This window comes from Eretmochelys imbricata, chromosome 1 (genome assembly GCF_965152235.1).
Source record: "Eretmochelys imbricata isolate rEreImb1 chromosome 1, rEreImb1.hap1, whole genome shotgun sequence".
NCBI lineage: Eukaryota > Metazoa > Chordata > Testudines > Cheloniidae > Eretmochelys > Eretmochelys imbricata.
In genome coordinates this window covers 15,619,154-15,646,988 of record NC_135572.1, presented here as the reverse complement: position 1 = coordinate 15,646,988, position 27,835 = coordinate 15,619,154, and the positions used below count along the sequence as shown (strand labels likewise).

The window sequence follows — 27,835 nt, the reverse complement described above, 5'->3', positions numbered from 1 at the left end:
TACTGAATGAGGGAGGCAACCTAGTGACAGAGGATGTGGAAAAAGCTAATGTACTCAATGCTTTTTTTGCCTCTGTTTTCACTAACAAGGACAGCTCCCAGACTGCTACGCTGGGCATCACAAAATGGGGAAGAGATGGCCAGCCCTCTGTGGAGATAGAGGTGGTTAGGGACTATTTAGAAAAGCTGGACGTGCACAAGTCCATGGGGCCGGACAAGTTGCATCCGAGAGTGCTGAAGGAATTGGCGGCTGTGATTGCAGAGCCATTGGCCATTATCTTTGAAAACTCGTGGCGAACCGGGGAAGTCCCGGATGACTGGAAAAAGGCTAATGTAGTGCCAATCTTTAAAAAAGGGAAGAAGGAGGATCCTGGGAACTACAGGCCAGTCAGCCTCACCTCAGTCCCTGGAAAAATCATGGAGCAGGTCCTCAAAGAATCAATCTTGAAGTACTTGCATGAAAGGAAAGTGATCAGGAACAGCCAGCATGGATTCACCAAGGGAAGGTCATGCCTGACTAATCTAATCGCCTTTTATCATGAGATTACTGGTTCTGTGGATGAAGGGAAAGCAGTGGATGTATTGTTTCTTGACTTTAGCAAAGCTTTTGACACGGTCTCCCACAGTATTCTTGTCAGCAAGTTAAGGAAGTATGGGCTGGATGAATGCACTATAGGGTGGGTAGAAAGCTGGCTAGATTGTCGGGCTCAACGGGTAGTGATCAATGGCTCCATGTCTAGTTGGCAGCCGGTGTCAAGTGGAGTGCCCCAGGGGTCGGTCCTGGGGCCGGTTTTGTTCAATATCTTCATAAATGATCTGGAGGATGGTGTGGATTGCACTCTCAGCAAATTTGCAGACGATACTAAACTGGGAGGAGTGGTAGATACGCTGGAGGGGAGGGATAGGATACAGAAGGACCTAGACAAATTGGAGGATTGGGCCAAAAGAAATCTGATGAGGTTCAATAAGGATAAGTGCAGGGTCCTGCACTTAGGACGGAAGAATCCAATGCACCGCTACAGACTAGGGACCGAATGGCTAGGCAGCAGTTCTGCGGAAAAAGACCTAGGGGTGACAGTGGACGAGAAGCTGGATATGAGTCAGCAGTGTGCCCTTGTTGCCAAGAAGGCCAATGGCATTTTGGGATGTATACGTAGGGGCATAGCGAGCAGATCGAGGGACGTGATCGTCCCCCTCTATTCGACATTGGTGAGGCCTCATCTGGAGTACTGTGTCCAGTTTTGGGCCCCACACTACAAGAAGGATGTGGATAAATTGGAGAGAGTCCAGCGAAGGGCAACAAAAATGATTGGGGTCTAGAACACATGACTTATGAGGAGAGGCTGAGGGAGCTGGGATTGTTTAGCCTGCAGAAGAGAAGAATGAGGGGGGATTTGATAGCTGCTTTCAACTACCTGAAAGGGGGTTCCAAAGAGGATGGCTCTAGACTGTTCTCAATGGTAGCAGATGACAGAACGAGGAGTAATGGCTTCAAGTTGCAGTGGGGGAGGTTTAGATTGGATATTAGGAAAAACTTTTTCACTAAGAGGGTGGTGAAACACTGGAATGCGTTGCCTAGGGAGGTGGTGGAATCTCCTTCCTTGGAAGTTTTTAAGGTCAGGCTTGACAAAGCCCTGGCTGGGATGATTTAACTGGGAATTGGTCCTGCTTCGAGCAGGGGGTTGGACTAGATGACCTTCAGGGGTCCCTTCCAACCCTGATATTCTATGATTCTATGATTCTATGATTGCCCAGATTCCTCCACAACAGTACCATTTGAAGTAAGGTATCAGTGTGTAAGTCTGTACACACACACACACTAAATGAATGGAGAGGATTTGTGTGTTAAGTGTTGCCTTATTTTTTTAAAAAGGCTGGACAGTAAGGTTCTGTCCACAGCTAAAGTTAAACTTTCCAAAATTAAACTTCTAAAGGGATTTCCCTGTCAGTAACATGCCAACTGAACGCCCATAAAACGAACTATTGACGTTGAGGTGTGCACTATTCACAGTAATATTATTGGGGAAGTTACGTGCACATCTTCCCCATGCCAAGGGAGATGGGAACTATCCATTTAGATAGAAGTGTCAAACTGTTGGGAATGGACTCATGACTGGGAGTGCCTACCTCAGGGCAGACTATCAAAAACAGGGCAGACACCCCAAACTAGTAGTATGTTCTATAATTCGATTTCACCAAACAGTAACATGTGAATTCCTGGATCTCTGTACCAGTCTTACCATGGAGTACACAGACAATCCCCTTAGGCTCTCCAGTCTACCTTGCCACCCTGGCAAGATGAACTAATGATAAATGGTCTCACACACACACAAGTTGTTTCCAGTCCCATGAGAACAATCATTTACCCCAGATCAAATGGTACCCTAGATCTTGGATCAGTAACTGGTTAAAAAGATAGGAAACAAAGGGTAGGAACAAACAGTCAGTTTTCAGAATGGACAGAGGTAAATAGTGATGTCTGTACTGGGACCAGTACTGTTCAACATTTTCATAAATGATCTGGAAAAGAGGTTAAACAATGAGGTGGCAACGTTTGCAGATGATACAAGACTATTCAAGATAGTCAAGTCCAAAGCAGACTGTGAAGAGTTACAAAGGGACTTCACAAAACTGGGTGGATGGACAACAAAATGGCAGATGAAATTCAGTGTTGATAAATGACAGAATATCAGGGTTGGAAGGGACCTCAGGAGGTCATCTAGTCCAACCCCCTGCTCAAAGCAGGGCCAATCCCCAACTAAATCATCCCAGCCAGGGCTTTGTCAAGCCTGACCTTAAAAACTTCTAAGGAAGGAGATTCCACCACCTCCCTAGGTAACGCATTCCTGTGTTTCACCACCCTCCTAGTGAAAAAGTTTTTCCTAATATCCAACCTAAACGTGAAGTAATGCACATTGAAAAACATAATTCCAACTATACATATAAAATAATGGCATCTAAATTAGCTATTACCACTCAAGAAAGATCTTGGAATCACTGTGGATAGTTTTCTGAAAACATCCACTCAATGTGCAGCGGCTGTCAAAAAAGCTAACAAAGTTGGGAATCATTAGGAAAGGGATAGATAAAAGAAAATATCATATTGCCTCTATATAAATCCATGGTACTCCCACATCTTGAATACTGCATGCAGATCTGGTCACCCCATATCAAAAAAGAGATTGGCATTGGAAAATACAGAAAATGACAACAAAAATAATTAGGAATATAAAACAGCTTCCATATGGAGATTAATAAGACTGGGACTCTTCAGCTTGGAAAGGAGACAACTCAGGATATGATAAAGGTCTATAAAATCATGACTGGTGTGGAGAAAGTAAATAAGGAAGTGTTATTTACTCCGTCTCAACACACGAACTAGGGGCCATCAAATGAAATTAATAGGCAGCAGGTTTAAAAACAAAAAGTATTTCTTCACACAATCCACAGTCAACCTATGGAACTCTTTGCCAGAGGATGTTGTGAAGGCCAATACTATAAAAGGGTTAAAAAAAGGAACTAGGTATGTTCATGGAGGATAGGCCCATCAATGGCTATTAGCCAGGATGGGCAGGGATTGTATTCCTAGTTTTTGTTTGCCAGAAGCTGGGAATGGGAGATAGGGGATGGATCACTTGATGATTACCTGTTCTGTTAATTCCCTCTGAAGTACCTGGCATTGGCCACGGGTGGATGGGGCAATTAATGTTTTTGTCTTATAATGGCCCACTTAATTTTTGACAGTCCTCTGGAGGTGAGGGGGGGAACAATTCCTGTGCCTAGGTTCACAAATTCAGAGCAAACATTTTCAAAGCTGTAAATCAAAACTTACATATTTCCTTATAGCTTGGAACACAGACGTTACAAGTGAGTTAATATATGCAACATTTCATAGAGTCTTAACACTAAACACAGTCTTGTAAGAAAAGGAGGACTTGTGGCACCTTAGAGACTAACATTTATTTGAGCATAAGCTTTCGTGAGCTACAGCTCACTTCATCGGATGCATGAGCTTATGTTCAAATAAATTTGTTAGTCTCTAAGGTGCCACAAGTCCTCCTTTTCTTTTTGCAGATACAGACTAACACGGCTGCTACTCTGAAACCAGTCTTAAGACAATACCTATTTTGAACAAAACTAATATACAAATGAGCTGATTTGGTTTCCAGCTGTGAGTTTGTTAGTTCTTAGCTAATCTACAGCCTTGGCTAGAGCTAGCACTTAGTTTACCAGCACAATAACTCAATTTTCTGTAAAGACAATTCCTAGAACATGAATCAGACCTCTTATGAAGTGTCTAGCATAACAATGAGACTCAATTCTGTGCAGAGAAAAGAGTATCATTACAGAAAAGTAGTGGAACTGCCATCATCTCTGTCCTACATCACACAGACCATGATCCTGATTCTCATTTAAACAACCATTATAACACCTATGACTTCAATGAGTTACTTATGATATACCCCACTGCAAAAGAGATCAGACTCTAACCCACACATTTGAATGCTACCTCCCCATTAAAACTGGATTAGAAATCTAGGAGTACTTTTCTGCTCAGTTTCATTGTCATCCTGAATCTAAGATCATCCCCTACAGTTCTCATCCTAAAATTAGCAAGATCTGTGCTTCACTACAATCTGCTTCATTTATAGTAATGACAACTATGAGCATGCTGATAGCATAACAAATATTTAGTCATCAACCAGTGCGGGATTCGTCCTAGGTAGTTCTGGATTTTATTAGAATTAGCACTTTAAAAACTAAATTCAAGGTTTCAAAAGTCCACTGGACAGACTTTCCTTTGGAAGCAAGGGGATCTGGGCCAATTTTCACAGGATGTAGAGACTTTTTAAAAAACAAAAAACGGTTTAGCCAGTGTTGTGTTCTCATTCAATGTCTGCAGATTGCTCTCCAGTGTCTCTGCAGCAACTCAGCTTCGTCAAGCAGCAGTAGAGTGACATTAACAAAAAATGTGACCGTTTTACTATTACTCTAGGCCCTGTGAGCTGCAGTACAATTCTCCAAAATCATGTAAATTTCATGCATTTTGGCAAAGCTACATTCAGGGGGAGGACCACCCAAAAGTAGTTTGGTGAGGTAAAATAGTTGAATCCTTATTCCTCCTCCCAAGCCCTTATCACAGCAATAAGGATGTTTCAGAGAGAGGAAGAGGAAACAGCTCTTTCTTCCTTCCAAAAGGAAAGTGAAAAGGGAATGGGGTGAGTACACAAAATCAAAACTTGAGACCTTTACTAGTTAGAAACTAGTATCAAAGACTGATTCCCTAAACCGGATACCAGCATGCTGGTAGAAATCCAAACTATTTCTATTTGTCTCAGCAACAGCGTTAACTAGGCTGCTCAGCAAACCATTATTGCTGACTAATAAAAATCACAGTAGTCTGAATTTTTTCAAGCCTGAGCTAGTTTGTTTTCTTGAACTGGTTTCTAGATTAGCCACAAGGCTTCATACTGGAAGCGTGAACAAGGTATGGCCAGTCAAAGGGTAAGACTAAATTTCATCTCTTTTGTATGTATTGTGAACTCTGGGCCTAATACTGGAGATCCACTAATGTCAGTGGTCAGGTTTCAGAGTAGCAGCCGTATTAGTCTGCATTCACAAAAAGAAAAGGAGTACTTGTGGCACCTTAGAGACTAACAAATTTATATGAGCATAAGCTTTCATGAGCTACAGCTCGCTTCATCGGATGCATTATCAGTGGGAGTACGGATGTGAATTGAGGATTGCAGAATACGGCCCTCAATCTGGAAAGTCTTTGGACTCCTTTCACTATGCTATGGATATCTTAAGACCAAAGCACTTGTGCTAATTAGTTGAAAGATCACAAGACTTTGGAAGAGTGAACAATTTTTGTTTGACAGTCCATACAATGTCAATGACACCATGGGGTCACTGCTGATACAAATTCGTGGTCATCAAATTCTATTTTCTTAAGAAAGTTGTTTGTGTGTTTCTTCTCTGTGTGTTTGGAGGCTATTTAGGGTAGTCACAATTGTTAGACCATAGCTTTTATTTTGTAGACTGGTAATCTTTTCTTTTATACTTCTATGGATTTGCATTCAGCATCGATTTCTGATTTTATTAGACATTTATTTCTTTGATGCATAGATGTGGTTAATTGTTTGAAAGATTATCCAACTTTTTGGATTGTTTCAATTTTTTGTTCTCTTCCTTCTATCTCTGTTGTATCTGAACTTTCATGTACAGTATTTGAATTCTTGGTTGTCAGCCATGACTACCCAGACTAAATACAACAGTCACACATGCTACAGCTATCTCTCACAAGAGAAATAAATATACTGAAGGTCAGATTTGCCAAAACAACCTTAGTTTACACTAAATTTATTTAAACAGTATTGACACTGGGGATTTAGAAAATAGAACAAAGCTTTTTTGGCAACAAGAGAGATATGGGATATCCAAATTGCAAACACCCAACCCCATTATTAAAAATAAGGCTTCTATTAAACAGATATTAAATAAAAATACAAAGCCTGTATAAACATTGCTTTACATTTGTCCAGAGATTAGATTCTAGGAAGCTCCTGCCAGACTCCAGCCAATTTAAAAAAATATATTTTGAGAAAGCCCCGTTAAAATGTCATTTACTTTTTCTTCATTTCCTTTCCCACCTACGATATCCAACAGATTTTTCTGCTTTATAATTAACCTCACCATCACCCAATTCCTTTAGAAATGTGCCAATGACCTTGCAATTTGACCTGGGCCAAGAAGCAGAAAGTAGTGGTGATGGAAAGAGGAAGTATGGAGTCTGAAGACCTACATTCTATTCCTGGCACTGACATTGACTTCCAGTGTGACCTTAAGAAAGGTACTTTACAGAAGAAGTTGCTGGGCACAGAGGAGAAGTGTAGGCTGCTGAAACACGCTGGACTCTTGGATGAAATGTGCTATGAAAATGCAAAATGTTCAGGGTGACAATCCATAATGTAAGATTATTTCCTGGTGGGTGGAAAAAGCTCCTATCTTGAGGTGAGGTGGGTATGCACTCACTCCTAGGATTCAAATCAACAGTAGCCAGAGTCAAAAATCATAATAGGACAAATGTATCTGTGCTTACCTGAAAAATCTCCTTTCTTCAAGTAAGATTTTTTGGTCAAAAGAAAGGAAATGGCATTTAGAGGAGATAAAAATCTTTTAAAATTAGGTTTTATTTAAATTATAAGTTTCTTTTAAAAATAAGCCTATTTAAAATGAAATCTGAATTTAATACAACATATGTTAAGGCCTAAATTTACTGTAATCTCAACACATTTGATAAAAAATATGCTGTATCCATGAGCCTCAATCAAAAAACTGAGTTAAAGGCTGCTTTTCTCCATCAAGAAAGAATCAAGGGAAAAACATCCTGTCTTCTGAGGTCAAGCTTTATAAGGCTAGCACAATAGGTCATGTATTATATTAAGGACTTGATCCTGTAGAGGATCCAGGGATTGTGCTACTAGGTGCAAGAGACTGGCAAAGTCATCACAGGCATTGGGATTGGGCCTCTGGACTCCAGGAGACACCATAATGTATCTCATCAGGCTCATCCACTGAGCCCACCTGGGTGGTCTTACACTTGTTACATGGCTTCTCCCTTGAAACTCCGTCTACCATGGCAACTTACTCTCCAGCTCATGCTAGAACACTGATCTGCCCAGTAACTACCAGCCCTTGCTTCTGGATGGTTCTGGGCACTTCACGCAAACAGCCTTGCTCTGTCTTCTTGCACATGTACATAGGCAGAGATACAAACAAGCAGAAATCCATTAATTTCTCAACTGCCTCACTGTCTCTAAACAAATAAAATACTGCAGTGCAAAAAAGGCATGTGGGTTACACAAGCAGAAGTCTTGGATAGTTCTTTTGTTTTTTCGGGGGTGGGGAGGGGAGGGATAGGGCAGGGAAGTTCTGTAACAAAAGGAAAAGAAGCAGAGTGTGCAACCAGAAAGGAGCAACACTTGTGTCAAAGCAAGGCACTGCGGGAAGAAAGGACAGCTTTTTTAGAACAGAGCAGAGAGTGCTGATTTCAACACCTGGGAACTGGAGGGGGAAAAAATGCCATGGCTACAGATTGTAAAAGTCACCCTATGTGGGAATATTTTCAAGGAGTTCCTGTACCTCTGGGTGAGAAAGGAATACTTGCCAAATGTAAACAGTGCAACAAAAATGAAAGGCCTAGTTTTCAGAATGAAACATTATGAAAGACAGACACACATCAAAAGGCAGTGGCTTTAAAGACAATGATGTGGACATCTTAACAGTCTTGATCAACCATTAGTAAAAACTTATTTTTGCACCTTTTTGTGTCCTTCCTACCATGTCTTACTACTCTAGTAAATAACAGACTGTCAAAAATTTGTGTTCTGGGTAGGTTACTTACGAATTTCAAAATATAATTGGTATATTACTTTGTTGAAGTAGTTACATTTTTACTGGTTTCAGAGTAACAGCCCTGTTAGTCTGTATTCGCAAAAAGAAAAGGAGTACTTGTGGCACCTTAGAGACTAACCAATTTATTTGAGCATAAGCTTTCGTGAGCTGTATCCGATGAAGTGAGCTGTAGCTCACGAAAGCTTATGCTCAAATAAATTGGTTAGTCTCTAAGGTGCCATAAGTACTCCTTTTCTTTTTACATTTTTACTGTTACTGCTGGACTTCTGAAATTATTTTTATCGCTCAATATAAACAAACATCCAAGCTGAAATTTCCTGTTTAAAGTTTAGACATTTATGAATTTTAATATTTTTTAGAAGTCTTCAAACTGCTTGGTTTGTTGCTAGAGGTAAGGGGTTAAATAGATTTAGAATCTTCAGTGGTTCTCAAACTTTTGTACTGGTGACCCCTTTAACATAGCAAGCCTCTTGTGTGCAACCTCCCTTTTAAATTTAAAACCTTTTTACATATTTAACACCCTTATAAATGCTGGAGGCAAAGTGGGGTTTGGGGTGCAGGATGACAGCTCGCGACTCCCCATGTAATAACCTCAAGATCTTCTGAGGGGTCCTGACCCCCAGTTTGAGAAATCAGGATTTATTTTTTCCCTATAAAACTGGATTTAGACTAAATAAATTGTAAATGAGATTCCTCCTCCTGAAACTGTTTATTACTATCTTATTTTTCAAAATGAGAGCACTGAGTAATACTCAGTGACGGACTTTTCTTTACTCCATTGTGTTTCAGGGTCCAGCTTTGACATAAGGGGTTATGAATGTCCACCAACAGCAATGTCAACAAACTTCAGAGTAATCTGCTAGTACAACCAGCAGCGCTGCAACTAAACATACATCAGACAGTAAAATGACCCGTGTACATTTAAAAACAAATAAACAAAACAAAAAACTTCATCGTCCAGTAAAGCCCATGGATGTGTTCATAATCAGGACCAGTAAATTCCAGCAAGACTCCATAGATGAAAAGATTGCTCAGTTCAAATTCTTCCTTTCATCTTGTTCAGATGAAACATTTCATGGACACGGTTCAATCACTATGACCAGGCTACTCTCCACCTGGCAGAGCACACACTGCTGGAAAGAGGAAATTGAACACTGTGCAAAAAACATTGAAGGGAAACTCATTAATCTGAGTCTTGATGGGTGGAGCAATGTATACAATGATCCACTAACATATGCTTGTGAGACAACAGAAAATATGGTTGTCTATCTTACAGCAACAGCTGAAACAGGAAATGCCCATACAGCAGTATACTTAAAGTAGCAGTAAAAGCTGTAACAAATTTAAAACTTCATATGTCAAGTGCACAGCTTTATCAGACAATGCTGCAAATGTAGCAAAGATGAGAAGAAATCCAGAAGACTATAATGAAAGGAACCTGAAACTTATAGCACATGGGTGCAGTCTTCATCTGTTGCATCTTTTAGCCAAAGATTTAAGTACAACTCCAGGAAAAGGAAAAATATTGTTGAAATTGCAAAATATTGCCATAACCACTTTGATTCAACTTCACTGAAGAAAGAATAAGTATTGTTTAATTTTCTTTTGGGACCCATAAGTACTTTATCCAAGTATTCATTTTAAACCAGTCTGGTTTTCCAGTAGCAGACCTCCTATCCACCCAAAGATCCAGCGTTAGGTCAATCAGTCCCCAGAGTCATAGCCTCTTCAGTCAGAAAGGCATAAGCAGCAGTATCAGTATTGCTCTCTCATTCCAATTTTTTGTATCGTCCTAGGGAGCAGCAGTAAAGATTGGAAGCTATAGCAAGGACCAGGCCCAGTTTTGCAAGAGGTCACTCACCACCTCACATCCCAGGATCGGACACACAGGACCCAGGGTACTTTATTTACTGTTTCCAGATGCAAAGAGGTTGATCGCCAGCCCATCTTGATAAGCAAGATTTCTGGAGCCACTATATTAGTCAGACTTCTGCCACGTAAATCTTGGTGATCATCTCCCCCTTGACTGGCCGCGAACATAGAAATAAAACTTTGGTCCAGCCAGGACAGAAGCATCTCTCTCTATGTTATAGGGCTAACTGTGTTCTTCCAAATTACGAAAACAGACATGTTGACAGTTGTGACTAAAACAGGCCTGTTTTCCATGGAAGGAGCAGTGCTCCGAGACCTCAATGAATTGGTGTGTTCCAGCTGGTGGATACTGTACTCTTTCGGGTACCAATTCCCTGAAGTGAACCAGGAATTTCTCTTCAAAAAAATATCCAAATCTCTGCATTTACCACTCGTGGAAGTGAATATATCATTGGAACTAGATTTGACAGAAAATAAGATGAAATGCAGAGGGGATAGATAGATTACTGTATAGATATGATGAACTCTATCACTGAAGCATGCACATGTGTGAGATCACAATCCCCAAAAGAGTCCACTAAATTGTTATTTTTTGTTAGGTTGGTTCTGGGGCAACACTTGTTTTCCCATTACATCCATCTTCATCTCTATCAACATTCTTCAGAGATGTAACCTTATACGCAACATCCTCAACCCAGGCCTATGACTCACTTGCCTGGCACAATGAATGTGTGTCTCCTTATCACTGTTTGCTTCAGTTTCCTATACAGAACCTTTAACAGAGCGAAGGGAGCAGGGGGAAAAAGGTCCAGGGAGAGAAGTGAATTTCATAGATACATAGATTGACCTCCTGTATAACAGGCCACAGAACTTTCCCAAAAATTCCTAGAGCAGATTTTAGAAAAACATCCAATGATGAAGAATCCACCACAACCTTTGGTAAATTGTTCCAGTGGTTAATTACCTTCACTTAAGAATTTACACCTCATTTCCAGGGCAAATTTCTCTAGCTTCAACTTCCAGCCATTGGATTGTGTTATACCTTTCTCCGCTAGACTGAAGAGCCTACTATTAAATATTTGTTTCTATAATCCTGCTTCAGAGGGGGAGTGAGACCAAGCTCAGAGTTGCTCTGAAAATATTTCATGTAGCTAGAATCTCCCAACCTTAAAAGAAGCTGGGGCACTCCCCTCCCCAGACATGTGCTCCTGGGTCACTCAAGGAAGGTGGTATTGGCCCAGAGTTCAAGAACGGGCTCCCCAGAAGGCCTATCTCCTCTACTGCTTGTGATTCACATGGGCCAGATAGGTCTGCTTTCTCTGGAAATCTCAGCCTGGCTTATGAGTAGGGAGGGGAGAAGCTGAGCCAAAAGGCCTGTTACTGTTCTCAAGCACTGGTAATGTCCATGCTGTATCCTGTGCCTTTCCCATCCATGGCCCATGGGGAAACAGAGGGGGAAGAGATGGCTGAGCTCCACAGCCAGAGGTGCAGTGGTTGGTGCAGCTGTAAAGACTTGGGCACCATCTTCCAGCTAGCAAACTGCCCTTCTGGCTTCACTTCTCACATGGAGATGGGGGAAAGGTGGTTGCTTTCCTTGGAGCCAGTTCTTCTCCAATTCTGCCTAACTCCTTTCCTGCTAGGGGACAGGGGCCAAAGTGACCCCACCCAGCCTGGGCTGCATCTTTTTAAATTATTTAAGCCACTGAGTGGTAAGCTACAATGTCAGAAGTTATTACTGTGAGAAGGAATGAATTGGAGGGAGGAAGCAGTTTATTACTTTTGCTATTCAGTATAAGAACCTAGCAGCTAAAAACCATGGCCCACCTGTTCATGAAAGCACAGTAATCAGGTTGGTCTTCTTGGCTTTGAAGCTTAGGGAGAACTAATACACATCCTTAAGTAAACAAGGCTTTGCCCTCTGGAGTTTTAGTTTCCTCAGCACTGCTACCCTGCCACAGCTTCAGCAGTTTTAGAAGCAATGGGAATGTACTGGCAACCCCTGACATTTTAGCCACAATGCCATCTAGACCTGCTTTGAGAGGAGTTAGAGGACATTATGGTTAGCGCCTTAGCAGCTATCTGGAGCTCTGCTTACATTAGTTTTTCCATTGGTAACAATAGTGCTACATTTTAGAAAAAAAAATCTAGTACAGAAACAAGCAAGTGTTTTCTATATTTACATATAGCGACAAATACAGCGTGGCTGAAATACCTCAACAACTGTAGTGAAAGTTGCCAAAGTGTATTCACACCTACAGAGTTCAACAATACAGGGATCAGGAGGAACAGCAAATCTTGGAGGACAAGAACTACATAGCACTAGATGTGCTAAAGAAAAGCCCACTTCATAAGGAGCATGTTCTCTTTATTTCCTTGTACTCAGCCTGTATCCACCCATCTGTTGTCTTTACTATGGGCTAAATCGGTGCTGCTGCAATCGATGTAGCGGGTATAGATTTAGTGGGTCTAGTGAAGAAGCAGTAAGTTGATGGGAGAGCACTCTATCCATTTCAGTATTCCACTTCAACAAGAGGTGGAAGATATGTTGATGGGGAGCATCTCCCATTGACATACAGCAGTGTCTACACCACGCTAAGTCAATGTAAATTACGTCGACTTAAGTTACATAACTTATATCTACTTACAGGGTTAGTGTAGACAAGACCTTAGACCGTAAGCTGTTTGGGGTAGCAACTGTCTTTGTTTGTACAATGCCTGACACAATGGAGTCCTGACCCATGACTGCGGCTCCTAGGCATTATGATAATGCAAATAACTAGCTTGTTGTAATCGAACATTTTCTTAAAGAAATGATAAGACAGAAAAATAAAAAACACTAAATGGTTTATGAAGTTTCCTACATTAAGACTAAGTGTTACACACAAATCAGGAGATGCCCAAATTTAAAGTTACACAGGTTACTTAACTGTCCCTTTGTGTATCTGCATTACTAGTCTTTTGTTACAGGATAGCATACTATCTCAAGTACAGTGTGTCTTCTCCATTTCCACACTCTCCAACAGACACCTTTGTATACAAGGTGCACACATTACAAATGACTCATGCACAATAGCATACAAGTTGCTAGACACATATTTAAAGTTATAGAAAAAATAAATTTCTTAAATATACAATATCCGTGATCAATACATATGCACAATGGGAAGTTAAGGTCGTATGCAACTGGAGACTAATACTTACCCCACTATCATTTTTAATTCCGTTTTTGCATGGATTCCATACATCTACATATATTTAGGCACACAAATACTATAAGCAGAATATAATAAACTGAATGTCATTATACAGGACATTCAATTTATTATAAAAACACTAGTCCACAATGCCAACTAATGAAAGATGTGTTTAGTAGGGCTGTCAAGTGATTAATCGTGAGATTAAACAATAGAATACCATTTATTTTAAATATTTTTGAATGTTTACTACATTTTCAAATATATTAATTTCAATTACAGAATAAAAGTGTACAGTGCTCGCTTTATATTTATTAAAATATTTGCACTGTAAAAAAAATTTTCAATTCACCTCATACAAGTACTGTAATGCAATCTCTATCATGAAAGTTGAACTTACAAATGTAGAATTATGTACAAACCCCCCCTGCATTCAAAAATAAAACAATGTAAAACTCAGTCCTACTTCTTGGTCAGCCAATCACTCAGACAAACAATATTGGTTACAATTTGCAGGAGATAATGCTGCCTGCTTCTTGTTTACGTCACCTGAAAGTGAGAACAGGCATTCGCATGGCACTTTTGTAGCTGGCATTGCAAGGTATTTACATGCCAGATGTGCTAAAGATTCATATGTCCCTTCCATGCTTCAACCATTATTCCAGAGGACATGCTTCCACACTGATGATGGGTTCTGCCTGATAACGATCCAAAGCAGTGTGGACTGACGCATGTTCATTTTCGTCATCTGAGTTAGATACCACCAGCAGAAGGTGGATTTTCTTTCTTGGTGGTTTCGGTTCTGTAGTTTCCGCATCAGAGAGTGTTGCTTTTTTAAGACTTCTAAAAGCATGCTCCACACCTCATCCCTCTCAGATTTAGGACAGCATTTCAGATTCTTAAACCTTGGGTCGAGTGCTGTAGCTATTTTTAGAAATCTAACGTCAGTACCTTCTTTGCGTTTTGTCAAATCTGCTGTGAAAGCGTTCTTAAAACGAAGATGTGCTGGGCCATCATCCGAGACTGCTATGACACGAAATATATGCAGAATGCAGGTAAAAGAGCAGGAGACATACAATTCTCCCTTCGAGTACAGTCACAAATTTAAATTGATGCTTTTTTTTTTAAACAAGCATCATCAGCATGGAAGCATGTCCTGTGGAATGGTGGCCGAAGCATGGAAGGGGAATACAAATGTTTAGCATATCTGGCATGTAAATACCTTGCAACACTGGCTACAAGAGTGCCAAGCGAACGCCTGTTCTCACTTTCAGGTGACATTGTAAGTAAGAAGCAGGCAGTAGTATCTCCAGTCAATGTAAACAAATTTGTTTGTCTTAGCGATTGGCAGAATAAGAAATAGGACTGAGTACTTGTAGGCTCTAAAGTTTTACACCTGTTTTTGAGTGCAGGTATGTAACCAAAATAAAATCTGCATTTGTAAGGTACACTTTCTCAAGAAAGAGAATGCACTATTTCTTTTATAATTTTAACAGTGCATATATTTGTAATAAAAATATAAAGTAAGCACTGTGCCCTTTGTATTGTGTTGTAACTGAAATCAATATTGAAAATGTAGAAAAACATTCAAAATTATAATAAATTTCAATTGGTTAGAAACAAATTTCTATTGTTATAAGTGCAATTAATCACAATTAATTTTTTTAAATTAATCGCATGAGTTAACTGATTGACAGCCCTAGTTTTTAGACTTAATCACTTATCACTTACCACTACACCTGATCTTCCTGGTAAGGTTTTTCTGTAGATACAGCAATCATGAAAAGTTTGTTGTTTGTCCAGTCCCTTTTATCCCTTAATACTACTTTTAAAATGAAAAGGAGGACTTGTGGCACTTTAGAGACTAACAAATTTATTTGAGCATAAGCTTTTGTGAGCTACAGCTCACTTCATCAGATTCATTCAGTGGAAAATACAGTGGGGAGATTTATATACACAGAGAACATGAAACAAAGGGTGTTACCATACACACTGTAAGGAGAGTGATCAGGTAAGGTGAGCTATTACCAGCACGAGGGGGGATGGGGACCTTTTGTAGTGATAATCAAAGTGGGCCATTTCCAGCAGCTGACAAGAAGGTCGGGGGGGGGGGGGGAAATAAACATGGAATAAACCTCTCCAACGCATCATCAAGGATCTACAACCTATCCTGAAGGATGACCCATCACTCTCACAGATCTTGGGAGACAGGCCAGTCCTTGCTTACAGACAGCCCCCAAACCTGAAGCAAACACTCACCAGCAACCACACACCACACAACAGAACCACTAACCCAGGAACCTATCCTTGCAACAAAGCCCGTTGCCAACTGTGTCCACATAGCTATTCAGGGGACACCATCATAGGGCTTAATCACATCAGCCACACTATCAGAGGGTCGTTCACCTGCACATCTACCACCAGTGTGCCAGCAATGCCCCTCTGCCATGTACATTGGCCAAACTGGACAGTCTCTACGTAAAAGAATAAATGGACACAAATCAGACGTCAAGAATTGTAACATTCAGAAACCAGTCGGAGAACACTTCAATCTCTTTGGTCACTCAATTACAGACCTAAAAGTGACAATTCTTCAATAAAAAACACTTCAAAAACCAGACTCCAACGAGAGACTGCTGAATTGGAATTAACTTGCAAACTGGATACAATTAATTTAGGCTTGAATAAAGACTGGGAGTGGATGGGTCATTACACAAAGTAAAACTATTTCCCCATGTTTATTCCCCACCCCCCAGCTGTTCCTCAGACGTTCTTGTCAACTGCTGGAAATGGCCCACCTTGATTATCACTACAAAAGGTCCCTCCTCGCCCCACCACTCTCCTGCTGGTAATAGCTCACCTTACCTGATCACTGTTGTTACAGTGTGTATGGTAACACCCATTGTTTCATGTTCTCTGTATATATAAATCTCCCCACTATATTTTCCACTGAACGCATCCAATGAAGTGAGCTGTAGCTCACGAAAGCTTATGCTAATAAATTTGTTAGTCTCTAAGGTGCCACAAGTCCTCCTTTTCTTTTTGCAGATACAGACGAACACAGCTGCTACTCTGAAACCTACTTTTAAAGTGTAACTCAATATCAAAACATTAACCTTACAATAAGGTTACAAAATATGGTACTCAGGTCAAGAGATGCCAGAAGTTGCTGCCTTAATGTTAGCTCAGTCATACTGCTAATTCAGTGTGTCAGGGTATACAATAATGCACTTTACCTCTCGTTTTCTGTAGCACACCAACTAAAAACGAGGTACATACTGAAGATTTTAAGACTCATGAAACCTTACCAATAACAATTAAAAGAATAGCCAATACTACATATGTGCACAGTGTGGCAGAATTAACATTCCAGGGAAAAAGTCTTTTGGAATTTTCCATATTGGGTGCTTAATTTCATGTCTTTTAAAGATTTTTTGCTCATTGTTTTAAAAAAGGAGAAAACACCCCCAGTAACTATTTGGCTTGAACAGCTTATTAGCTCTGCAATGTTTGCCTCTGGATCTTACCCTTTTGCCCTCAAAGCAAGATTTCTTATGAAGTTACAAAAGGTGCTGGAAACATCTTACTCTAGAGCAGGGGTCAGCAACCTTTCAGAAGTGGTGTGCCAAGTCTTCATTTATTCACTCTAATTTAAGGTTTCGCGTGTCAGTACAACATTTTAACGTTTTTAGAAGGTCTCTCTAAGCCTATATTATATAACTAAACTATTGTATGTAAAGTAAACAAGGTTTTTAAAATGTTTAAGAAGCTTCATTTAAAATTAAATTAAAATGCTGATCTTATCAGTTTAGCGCAGTGGTTCTTAACCTGGGGTGCACACACCCCCTGGGGGTGCGAGATGCCCTTTCTGGGGGTGCGAGACATGCGAGATTTTTTTTTTAGAAGGTAAATAATCGAAAACACAAATTAAGCCCAGGCACATGAAACAAAGTAGTTGTACTTACCAAACCTATGTATTTATTAACATTATACATTTAACGATTTACTGTAATACACAAAGTTTTTAAGCTAATTTTACACTAAAAATTAAAGTATAATTTTTTATAAGGGCTGCAGAGTGCTAGGCCCAGACCAGGAGCAGAGCCCTGGCCCACCCGCCGGTCTGAGCAGGTCCTGGCTGCCGGCCCCACTCAGCCTGCTGCCGGCCTGGGGTTCTGTTCACACAGGGAGGCAGCGGGCTGAGTGGGGCCGACAGCTAGGACCCCAGCTAGCAGCAGAGTGCCAGTAAAAATTGGCTCACGTGCCACAGGTTGCCAACCCCTGCTCTAGAGCTGAGCTGTCTGTCCACTTACAAGCCCTTTCACCTGCTTCAGTAGCTGGAGCTTGTAAATATCTGGAATTAAGTATCTGGACACACCTGCTGCAGCTCCACCTTAAACATTCAGCTAACACTTTAAATGGGTTTTCTACAGTTCACAAACACTAGTTAGTCTAAAAAAAACCACAAATGTAGCCAAGCACATGCTTTTCATTAGGGCTTATTTACATACCAAGCTTGAAGTTTTAGAGCTCAGCTGTTTAAATTACTTGCTTTAAAAAAAGTGCAACCCCTAAACTGCAAGAAGTTCTGCACACTTTCCAGAAAAAGTATTTCAACAGCAGGCAAAGACCAAGCACAAAAAACATCACTTCCAGGAGGTTTTGAAAGGCATGCTTGAAGAAAGAGAATGGAAGCTGCTTTGCAATTATCGATAGCATGCACCACCACCTGCAGCCACCATGTAGGAAACTTTTAGGGGAAGTAGGAGGCACGAAGCAGCAAACACCACCACCACCCCGAAGACAGGAAAAAAAGAGTCAGAATTCCTTCAACAATAAAATGAAGCAATTCAGTTCAAGTTCTCACTCTGTACTTGTGATTGACCAACCAACAGCTTAGAGGGTCCTGAAAAAAAAACCCTGAATGCCCTAATCTTAAAGGGAGTTTTGAGTCATGTGCATTCAGACACTTGCACAATCAGGCCCACACCTAGAGACTAGCCGGGATAGAACAAGACTTCAGGCCATTCATGTGCCCTACTGAGTAATTTATACTATAATAAACACCCCAAAACCTCTATGCACTGCAATTACAATTTATATTATGGAATAGAATGGGGAAAATGGGTACCACACATACACAGAGTGATCAGGGTGACTATCACATACTGTCTTAGTTCCTTTTAAATACGTAGTTTTATTTTAGTAAAGGTGCTATAAGAGTACTTTATCTGTTAGTCTCTAATAGCGTCTCAAAGTAGGTTGGAGACTGCACAGTATGCACCCTGCACATTTTCTACTACAAGTAGAGAATTTCAGAATGCAGCTTTTGCTTTCATATACTGTTTTACAGAATCAAGGAACAGCAAGTTTAATTTAAAAGACTGCTCATAGTTTCGCTTCTGAATAAGTGAACTAGAGTCGTCTAAACTCCTATCATCTCTTTTGCACTATAGGAGAATATATTATTGACATTTCTTAAAGGCAACAGTGACACCTCCTGGTAAGATTACCAAATGGATTAGATGTCTACAACTAAAGAAATTAACAAATTTAGTTTTCAAGTTTTTTAAATGTATAGCTCTTTAACAAGGGTTTCCCCTGTAACACAGATATTATGATTACTCTAGATCTGAAGTTCAACACATTCCTAGATAAGAATTACAGAAAGGTTATAACTAGACTTTCTATATAAGCATCTCAAATTCAGGCTACACTCAATATTTAAGTGATAGTATTGTAGAGGAGTCTAACCTAACACACCAAAAAGTTCTCAAAATATTGTATCCGAGTCAGCCCAACAACTTGCAGCTCCCAGTTGACCTGAACTTTTTCCAGGTTGGAATTAAAGCATACAATGGTAAATTAAGTCACAACCCTGCATTGTGATTTGCATAGGCAGATTGTTGTGCCTGTACAGAGTCCCCTGCAGTCAATGGGGCACTTCCACAAGCAGTGTGTTCTGTCCACACAGATCATAATGAAGGACAGGGCCTTAGCTGGCCCAAGGTAGCCACAACTCAGTGGCTGATTAGAAGAATTCAAGAACTACACTGCTAGTTTTGTTCTGACTACTGGATCATCCAAGCCCTTCTTACTTTACCTCCCCCCCCACCCACAAAATACCATGGTAGAGAAACACATGCCTTGTTGACACTAGCACTCCTGCATTGCTGCCAGTGGTTAAGTTTCACCATTTAGAAGTTTCCGAAAATGAACGATCAGCAATCTAGAAACAGTTCTTGTTTTAAGACATACTTTTCCTCATGCACTGAGGAAGTTAAAAACACATACAGCAATATTCTAAAAGGTCTTACCTAAGCAACGAGAAGACATCATATGAGTTACGGACACAGTTCTGATCCACCTGGAGAAGACTACTCTTCTGGGTGCCTGAGTGATCCTTAAGGCAAAGAAAGGAAATCACTTTTAAAAAAAAAAAAGGTCAGAGTAAATTTTCTGATAAGACTAATGTGTGCCTGGGACCACACAACTTTGCCTGTGCATTTAAAGAACACTGTATATCACAATTTAAAAACTCAAAAGCACCAAAGAAAAGCAATTTAGTTCTTAGGAAGGTGGTGACGGCAGCATGAGACAAGTTATGTCCCTGCTGTAAATCTAAAAGCAGAGCATTTATGCATTAAGTTATTAGCAGTGTTTAGTATTCCATTTTATTTTCTTTAGCACATCTTTTACCCCATTTAGCATGAGCTGTCTAATATTGTCTACTTAGACTCAAGGATTCAAAAATTAACTCTCCTGAAACTCCCCAGCTTCAACCAGTTTTGAACACAGACTTTCTGCAAGGCACAATGCATTCAAGAATCTGCCCTCGGACATGCAACACTAATAGGCTCTCAGTAAGTGGTAATTAGAAAGTTATTGTTTATCCACTCCATAAACACCCTTCAGAGATTCATATATTCCTTGGGATGAGCAAGGTATCCCTGGAGGAGCTTCCTACAAGTTTTGACCAGAACACAAAAGACTATGGCCAAGGTCTGCACCAGGGATGGCAAGAAGGAGCTGTCGCATTATCTTGTGCTGCAATTTTGTCATATCTCAAACTAGTCTGTGTCAGGCAGGTGCCATACTTTGACAGACACACCCCTAGGAAGTGTAAGAACTCTGGAACTCTTCCTTCCCAGTCAGCACTAATACAATGTCCCAGCACTGTGCTGCTAGAGATAAAAAGTCAGACAAGACGTAAGACAAGAGACCTAGACATGTGTGGTCACTAAAGATTTGATGGCTCTTTAGGCTGGAGAAGAGAAGACTGAGAGGGGACATAATAGTTTTCAAGTACTAAAAGGTACTTGAAGTAGGACAGAGAAAAACTGTTCTTAACCTCTGAAGATAAAAAAAGAAGCAATGTGATTAAATTGCAGCAAGGGAGGTTTTAGGTTGAACATTAGGAAAAAACTTCCTAACTGTTGGGGTAGTTAAGCACTGGAATAAATTACCTATAGAAGTTGTGGAATCTCTGTCATTATCTAACCTGCTCTTAAAAACCTCCAAACACATGTCAGGGATGGTCTAGATAACACTTCGTTCTGCCATGAATGCAGGGGACTGAAATAGAAGACTTCTCAAGGTCCTCTCCAGTCCTACAATTCTATGAAAAAATAGAGACATTTACCTTTATGTATTTACCAGTGTTAAAATTTCACCAGGTCCCTGGAAGAGTTTCAGCAGGATATAGTGATTTTCTTCACTTTAATCACACACCATAAATTTAAACAAACAGCTATTGCTTTCCACCACAGACATAACTGCACTTTAATGTGAGTGAAGTAATCCTACCTAAACATCCTTTACCTGCCCGAAAGGGCTGTTGTGGGGCTTAGCTAATATTAAAGCATTTGGAGGTCTTTTGCTATACAGTTAGATCTCCCATGGGCAATTCAGTAGCAAGTTTTCCCCCTTTCCCATTTAAACTATGTTTTTCTTGCATACATTATGGAACTGCTTACTCTTGATCATGACAATATAGCAAATATGCCATTCTAATACTAGAAAACCAATACCATGCATTATCTGGCCACTTCTCAAAGGGAGAAACCATTTCTTTCGGATGTTAGGAGTTTGATTTGTAGGACCCATCTTCTGGAAAGATACGAAAGCAAGACTTCACCACCTGAATCTTACTGCAAGATTAAGGAAATTTGCAAGGCATTGCAGCTGGATCATCAGCATCTCATGCTGAGCAATGGGCCTGGTTTGGTCTCACACATGCAGGGTCTAAAAGTAGGGCATGGAAACACACAGTTGTTCTTTAGCAGAATGAAGCAGATTAGGGCAAACAGTCCCGTCTCTCCCCCAAGACAGTGGAAGGGGGTGAAGTAGTAGTTTCAGAAAGGGAAAGATAATCAGTATGTCAGCCCCTTCTCTTCTCCCATCCTGCTACAGGACAGTAGCCTCATTATGGTGCCACCTGCCAGAAAGTAACTGCCAAAGAAAGAATGAGAGGGTATATGAAGGCTAACTTCACCTTCCCACCTCTCAAGCTGTTTGCATAAAGAACTAAGAACGTCCATATCAGCTCAGACCAAAGGTCCATCAGCCCAGTATCCTGTCTTCCAACAGCGGCCAATGCCAGGTATCCCAGAGGGAATGAACAGAACAGGTAATCAAGTGATCCATCCTCTGTCGCCCATTCCCAGCTTCTGGCAAACAGCTGTATGCAAAAAACAGATGTCACGTTTTGCACTGTACTTTAATTTCTGTTTAATGTCCTCATTTTTGCGTAGTCCCCCTTTCTGAAATTAAATGCTACAGTGCTGGGCTGCTGTGGTGTTTTCCCGGCCACAGAGATGTTAAATTTAATTATATTATGGTCACTATTACCAAGCGGTCCAGCTATACTCACCTCTTGGACCACATCCTGTGCTCCACTTAGGACTAAATCAAGAATTGCCTCTCCTCTTGTGGGTTCCAGGACTAGCTGCTCCAAAAAGCAGTCATTTAAGGTGTCAAGAAACTTTATCTCTGCATCCCATCCTGAGGTGACATGTACCCAGTCAATATGGGGATAGCTGAAATCCCTCATTATTATTATTAAGTTTTTTTATTTTAACAGCCTCTCTAATCTCCCTGAGCATTTCACAGTCACTATCACCATCCTGGTCAGGTGGTTGGTAATATATCGCTACTACTATCTTATTATTAGAGCATGGAATCATATGAAATTACTATCCATAGAGATTCTATGGTACGGTTCGATTCATTTAAAATTACTTCATTTGAGTCTATGCTTTTTCACATATAGTGCCACTCCCCCACCAGCACGACCTGTTCTGTCCTTCCGATATATTTTGTACACTCGTACTACTGTGCAAACTATGCAGAGAAAACTATGAAGCAAACTATGGAGAGAAAAGAAGGGATGCACACTGGAAATAAGGAGAGAGTAGTTTTCCCATTGTTGAGGGTCTCCCCTCTTCCATCCTACTGCAATATTTGATACTGGCACTCGGTACAGAAAGTCATGCTGTTAGATCAGGGACAACTGATTTTCTGGAGTGGCAGTCTGGAACACATTTTGATAGATTCACCTTCCCAGAGCAGTCAAGGTCCACCTGATAATGGTTGATGAACAAGCAGGATGAACAAGCAATCACCTTACACATCTGTGAAGTTGTGGCTTCAGTCCCTCTCCTTGCAGGGGGGAGAGAGTGGTGTGACCCTTCAATAGGGAATGTGGTGTCCTGTCTGCCTGCTTGTGTCATGGGACTGAAAGCCTATCACTGCACAGAACATGTCTGAGAAGACAGGGTGACCTTTGGGCCACAGTAAAAGGGTTTCAAGTTACCAAGTGGAATACAAAACCTGTCTGTCTTCTTCCCTTCAGAGACACCAGCAAGTCAATAAAATGGCCACTAAAAAGGCTGTTCTTACAACTGGTAGATGCAGAAAGGCTTCTCAAAAGGTGTTCCTGCAGGACACGAGACTGTCTTATCGACAAGACGCAACTGTAAACAATTTAAAGGGAAAGGATCTGGAAAAGCAGGCAAGTGGAACCCAAGACTCCCGCTCCCTTCATCTTCCCACTAACTGGTCCCTAGAGGGCTGATATGGCCTGCATCTGTAATTTCTGAACCAGGACAAGACAAACTGGCTACAAATGAACAACAACTAGAAAGTGTTAAATATCTACATGCACATAGGAAGAGAGGGTCAAGTAAACGCACAGTAAACACTGTTCAAAGTTTTGCAGATACTATAACCAGAAGTTTTAACAGCATCAAGAGGGGAAACCCTTCTAAGAACCTACTCCAATCAACTTCCTGGCCATGAGGCTCAGATCTTTGTCTCCTACGACGACACTGGGTAAGCCCCAGGGAGAGATGCGGAAGTGCTCTGCTGTTACTAATATGGAAGACAGAGCAGAGGAGAAGCTACTGCAGGAGACGCAGAATCTACAGGGATCCCAGCCAGCCTGGAGAAGTGAGAAGGGAAAATCTAATAAGCACTTGACAGTGGAGGCTAAGGGTATGTCTTCGCTAACATTAAAGTGTTGCCATGGCAACGCTTTAACGTGGCAGCATAGTCGCGGCTGTACAGTCACTGTAAAAACAAACACAAAACAAAAACCACCCCCCTATGAGGGGAGTAGCTCCCAGTGCTCGTGCACTGTCTACACCACCACTTTACACCACTGAAACTTGCAGCGCTCGGGGGGGGGGGAAGGGGTGTTTTTTCACACCCGAGTGAGAAAGTCGAAGCGCTGAAAAGTGGCAGTCTAGCCCACAAGACCTTGGTGGTTTTAGCAAGGAGGGAGCAAAAACCCACGCAGAGCACATAAGGCTCCTTTGCTGAGTGGCTGTGAGGGTTGCTGCAGAGGCAGGGAAATAAAATCTGTACTCCAAACACCACAAGAAGAGGGGGACCACAGAATTCTAGGGGTTCTTATGTCCTGAGGATGAGTGAGAAAGCTGCATGGTGGTCTCAGGCAGAACAGCAGTGTTAGAGGCACATGGTTTTGAATTCACACCCCCAGTAGTGACTGGGCTGCTAGGATCAACAGCTAAAAGAATATCCCTCAGGCACGGAATTGAGGGGGACCAGAGAGGAGCTTTTTAAGTTTTCCCCAAAATCTTTTTCTTCCATCAACCTAGTGCCCTTTGTCACAAAACAGAAGAAACTGGAGATTAAGGGAAAAAACCTTAACAAAGCTTCTTTGTCTCCAAAAAGGGAAATGAACCAAATACTTCCCTGAGAAATCAAGTCAAAAGGTACAGATTAGTAAGACTCCCATGAAAGAAATGTCAACTGTCAAACCAAGTTGATAAGGTCAGTTATTAGCCTACTGGATGTTAATGAAAACAGAGCCTTTGGACATTATTAAGAAATGGATGCACAATCATTGGCACGAGGATGACTGCTTGGGACCAGCCAATCGTCCCAGATAAACTACCAAGATTAGTCCGTGTAGTGCACGTCCTTTAACGTCACTCCTTTACAGGAGAGGTGGCAGCTAGGAATTAAGTATGCAGAACACAGATGGAATTTTGCAAGACTATTCTTCTGCCTTAAAGATGCAAGGGCTTGGAAGCTCCAAATCAGCAACTGCAATGCTTTACCCAGTCATGCAGGAAGTATGGTTCCAAATGAGTGCATGCTCATTTGGAACTTTTTTCCAAGTTAGTGGACTTTAATTTATAACCACCTGGGCACCATATACTCAGGAACCGCTATATCGTGTTCGCTGTTTAGTCAGTGTTAGCTTTGTATAGCCATGTAAGCTTTTTTCCATGTTATGCTTTCAAAGAGCTATTCCATTAAAAAAAGGGGGGGGGGAGGGGCATGATGGTATGAACGCCTCTGGCTGGCTAGAGATCAGTAATGTGTCAAGTCCCAGCCACATCAAGGCAGCCTTCCTGACAATGGAAACGAAACAACAAGTCACCACAGGAAAACCAATACTTAGTTTGGATATGCTGTGGTATCACCACTGTTTCTGTAACCCAATAAATTTACCAGAATTAATTTCTTTCTACGAATCTACTCGATATAGCAGGAAACTCCATTTGAGACCAGGATGTGTACTTTAGTTTTTGAATCTGAAGTGGGTTAAGATGTTTATTTGGAGTAGCAACAAATACACAAAACTATTTCTGGCTATTAAATCAGAATATAAGAACTGCCATGCTGGGTCAGAGCATTGTCCAGCTTGCCCAGTATCCTGACTCTGGTAGTGGTCTGTACAAGAGCTTCAGGGCAAACAAAACAGGACAATGACGGAGTGATCTGCCAGTCTTCCACTCCTGGCTTCTGGTAGTCAGAGGTTTAGGGTTGCCCCAAGCATAAGGTTGCTCCCCTGACCATCTCAGCTAATTACCAATGATGAACCTCCATATACTTATCCAGTTCTTTTTTGATCCCAGCTATACTTTGGGGCATCACAACTGTGACACTGCACCCATATTCTTTGCAGTGATATTAGGATATGATTATGACAATTATAATATATGTTATGCAAGATAAGTCATGTGAGGTGTCATTGGAAAAGTTATGATTTTCTGAATATGATTATTCTATTTGTATGCAGGTATTTTTGCATAGGAAGTTAGGAACATTGACTATGTATCTCCATGTCAAATGTAGTTACACCTGGGTAACACCCACTAGACAAGATGCTTTCAGTCTAGATAGTGCGTAAGGAAGGGCCTATTCTGGGCAATGGGCCATTAGGAAAAAGCAGTAGGCCTTAGGAAAAGCTTATCTCCCACCTAGGGAGCCTGAGAACACTATAGAGTAATGGCTGCTATGACTCTACAAGGACATGTGATGAGACCACATGTCTCTAGAATCCATCTTGGGATGTCAGTGTTTTTCCACTGACCGGCATGGGAACCAAGCTTTGGGAACAAAGGGTTCCCACCATATGCAAAAGCTATACAGGGCAAGCAGTGACAATCTGGGGTTCTTCACTCCCCACACAAGACAACTCCTGGAAACACCTGAGAAACAAAGACTGAACTGGAGGAAACTGCTGGATCCAGGCTAAAGGAATTTTAGCCTGTGAAACGAAACACCTGGGGATTCCAAGCTGCAAAGCAAGTGCAGCTTGCCCCTTAAGAATCTGCAGCCTGCTTGTATCCTTTCTTAGGGTGAGAATCTGCTATTCATATCCAATCTAGTTAGTATATTAAGTCTAGTTTGCATTTGTTTATTTGCTACGTAATTTGCTTTGATCCATTTGCTATCGCTTATAATCACTTAAAATGTATTGTTTGTAGTTAATAATCTTGTTTTTGCTTTATCTAAACCAGTGAGTTGGAGTGAAGTGTGTGGGAATCATAACTCAGGGGCAAAAGGCTGTTGTATATTCCTCTCCACATTGAGGGAGGGCGTGAATTTTATCAGCTGAGACTGTACAGTTCCCTGTGCAGCGCAACACAGTATAATTTTGAGTTTATACTCCAGAAGGGGGTGCATGACTGAGGAGCTGGGAGTAGCCTTCCCATGCAGGGGCTGGTCAGAGACCCTGCTTGTAACTGCAGCTGGGTGTGCCCTTACCTGTATGTATGCTGGTAAAAGTGCAGGCTGGAGGGCTTTGTAGTTTGGTCACAGCAGTACAGTGTAAGGGAGACCAGGCTGGTGGGTCAGAGGGCTCAGTGGTACTCCAGTTCCAGGTGGCACCCTGGGGGGAACCCATCACAACATTCCATAGAAACAAGTTCCACAAGTTAGACGTGCCTATGTGAGAAAGCACTTCTTGTTTGTAGTCAGCCTGCTGCTTATTAATTTCCTCAGGTGATCCCAGGTTTTTGTACTGTAGGAAAGGGTAAACAGAACTTCTCCATTCACTTTTTCCACCCCGTTCATGATTTTTTAGACCTATCAAACATTCCCCCCCCCTTAGTCATCTCTTGTCTAAGCTGACCAGCTCTATTCTTTTTAGTCTCTCCTGGTATGAAAGATGTTCTATACCCTTGATCATCTTTGTTGTTCTTCTCTGAACCTCTCAGTTCCACTATATTCATTTTGAGATTTGGTGACCAGAACTGGACACAGGATTTAATGTGGGCTCACCATGGTTTTATATACTGGCATTATGATATTTTCAGTCTTATTTTCTATCCCTTTCCTAATGGTTCTTAACATACTTGTGTCTACTGCTGCACGGTGAATGGAAGTTTTCACCAATCTATCCACAGTGACTCCAAGTTCTTTCTTGGACGGTAACAGCTAATTTAGAACCTATCATTGTATACATATATTTGGTATTATCTTTTTTCCCCCCAAGATGCATTTCTTTGCATTTATCAATGCTGAATTTTATCTGCCATTTTGTTGCCCAGTCACCTAGCTTTGGGAGATCGCTGTAACTCCTTGGAGTCTGCT

The 27,835-nt window shown here is 41.1% G+C and overlaps 1 protein-coding gene across 1 annotated transcript in view; it reads right to left on the bottom strand.

The window, feature by feature from the left end:
• The window catches only part of UVRAG (UV radiation resistance associated), a 166,408-nt gene that overhangs the window by 104,686 nt on the left and 33,887 nt on the right, over positions 1 to 27,835 (bottom strand). Inside the window, exon 6 of the mRNA XM_077841751.1 lies at positions 19,801 to 19,886. Coding sequence (XP_077697877.1) covers positions 19,801 to 19,886 — 86 coding nt within the window. The remainder of the gene's footprint in view (positions 1 to 19,800; positions 19,887 to 27,835) is intronic.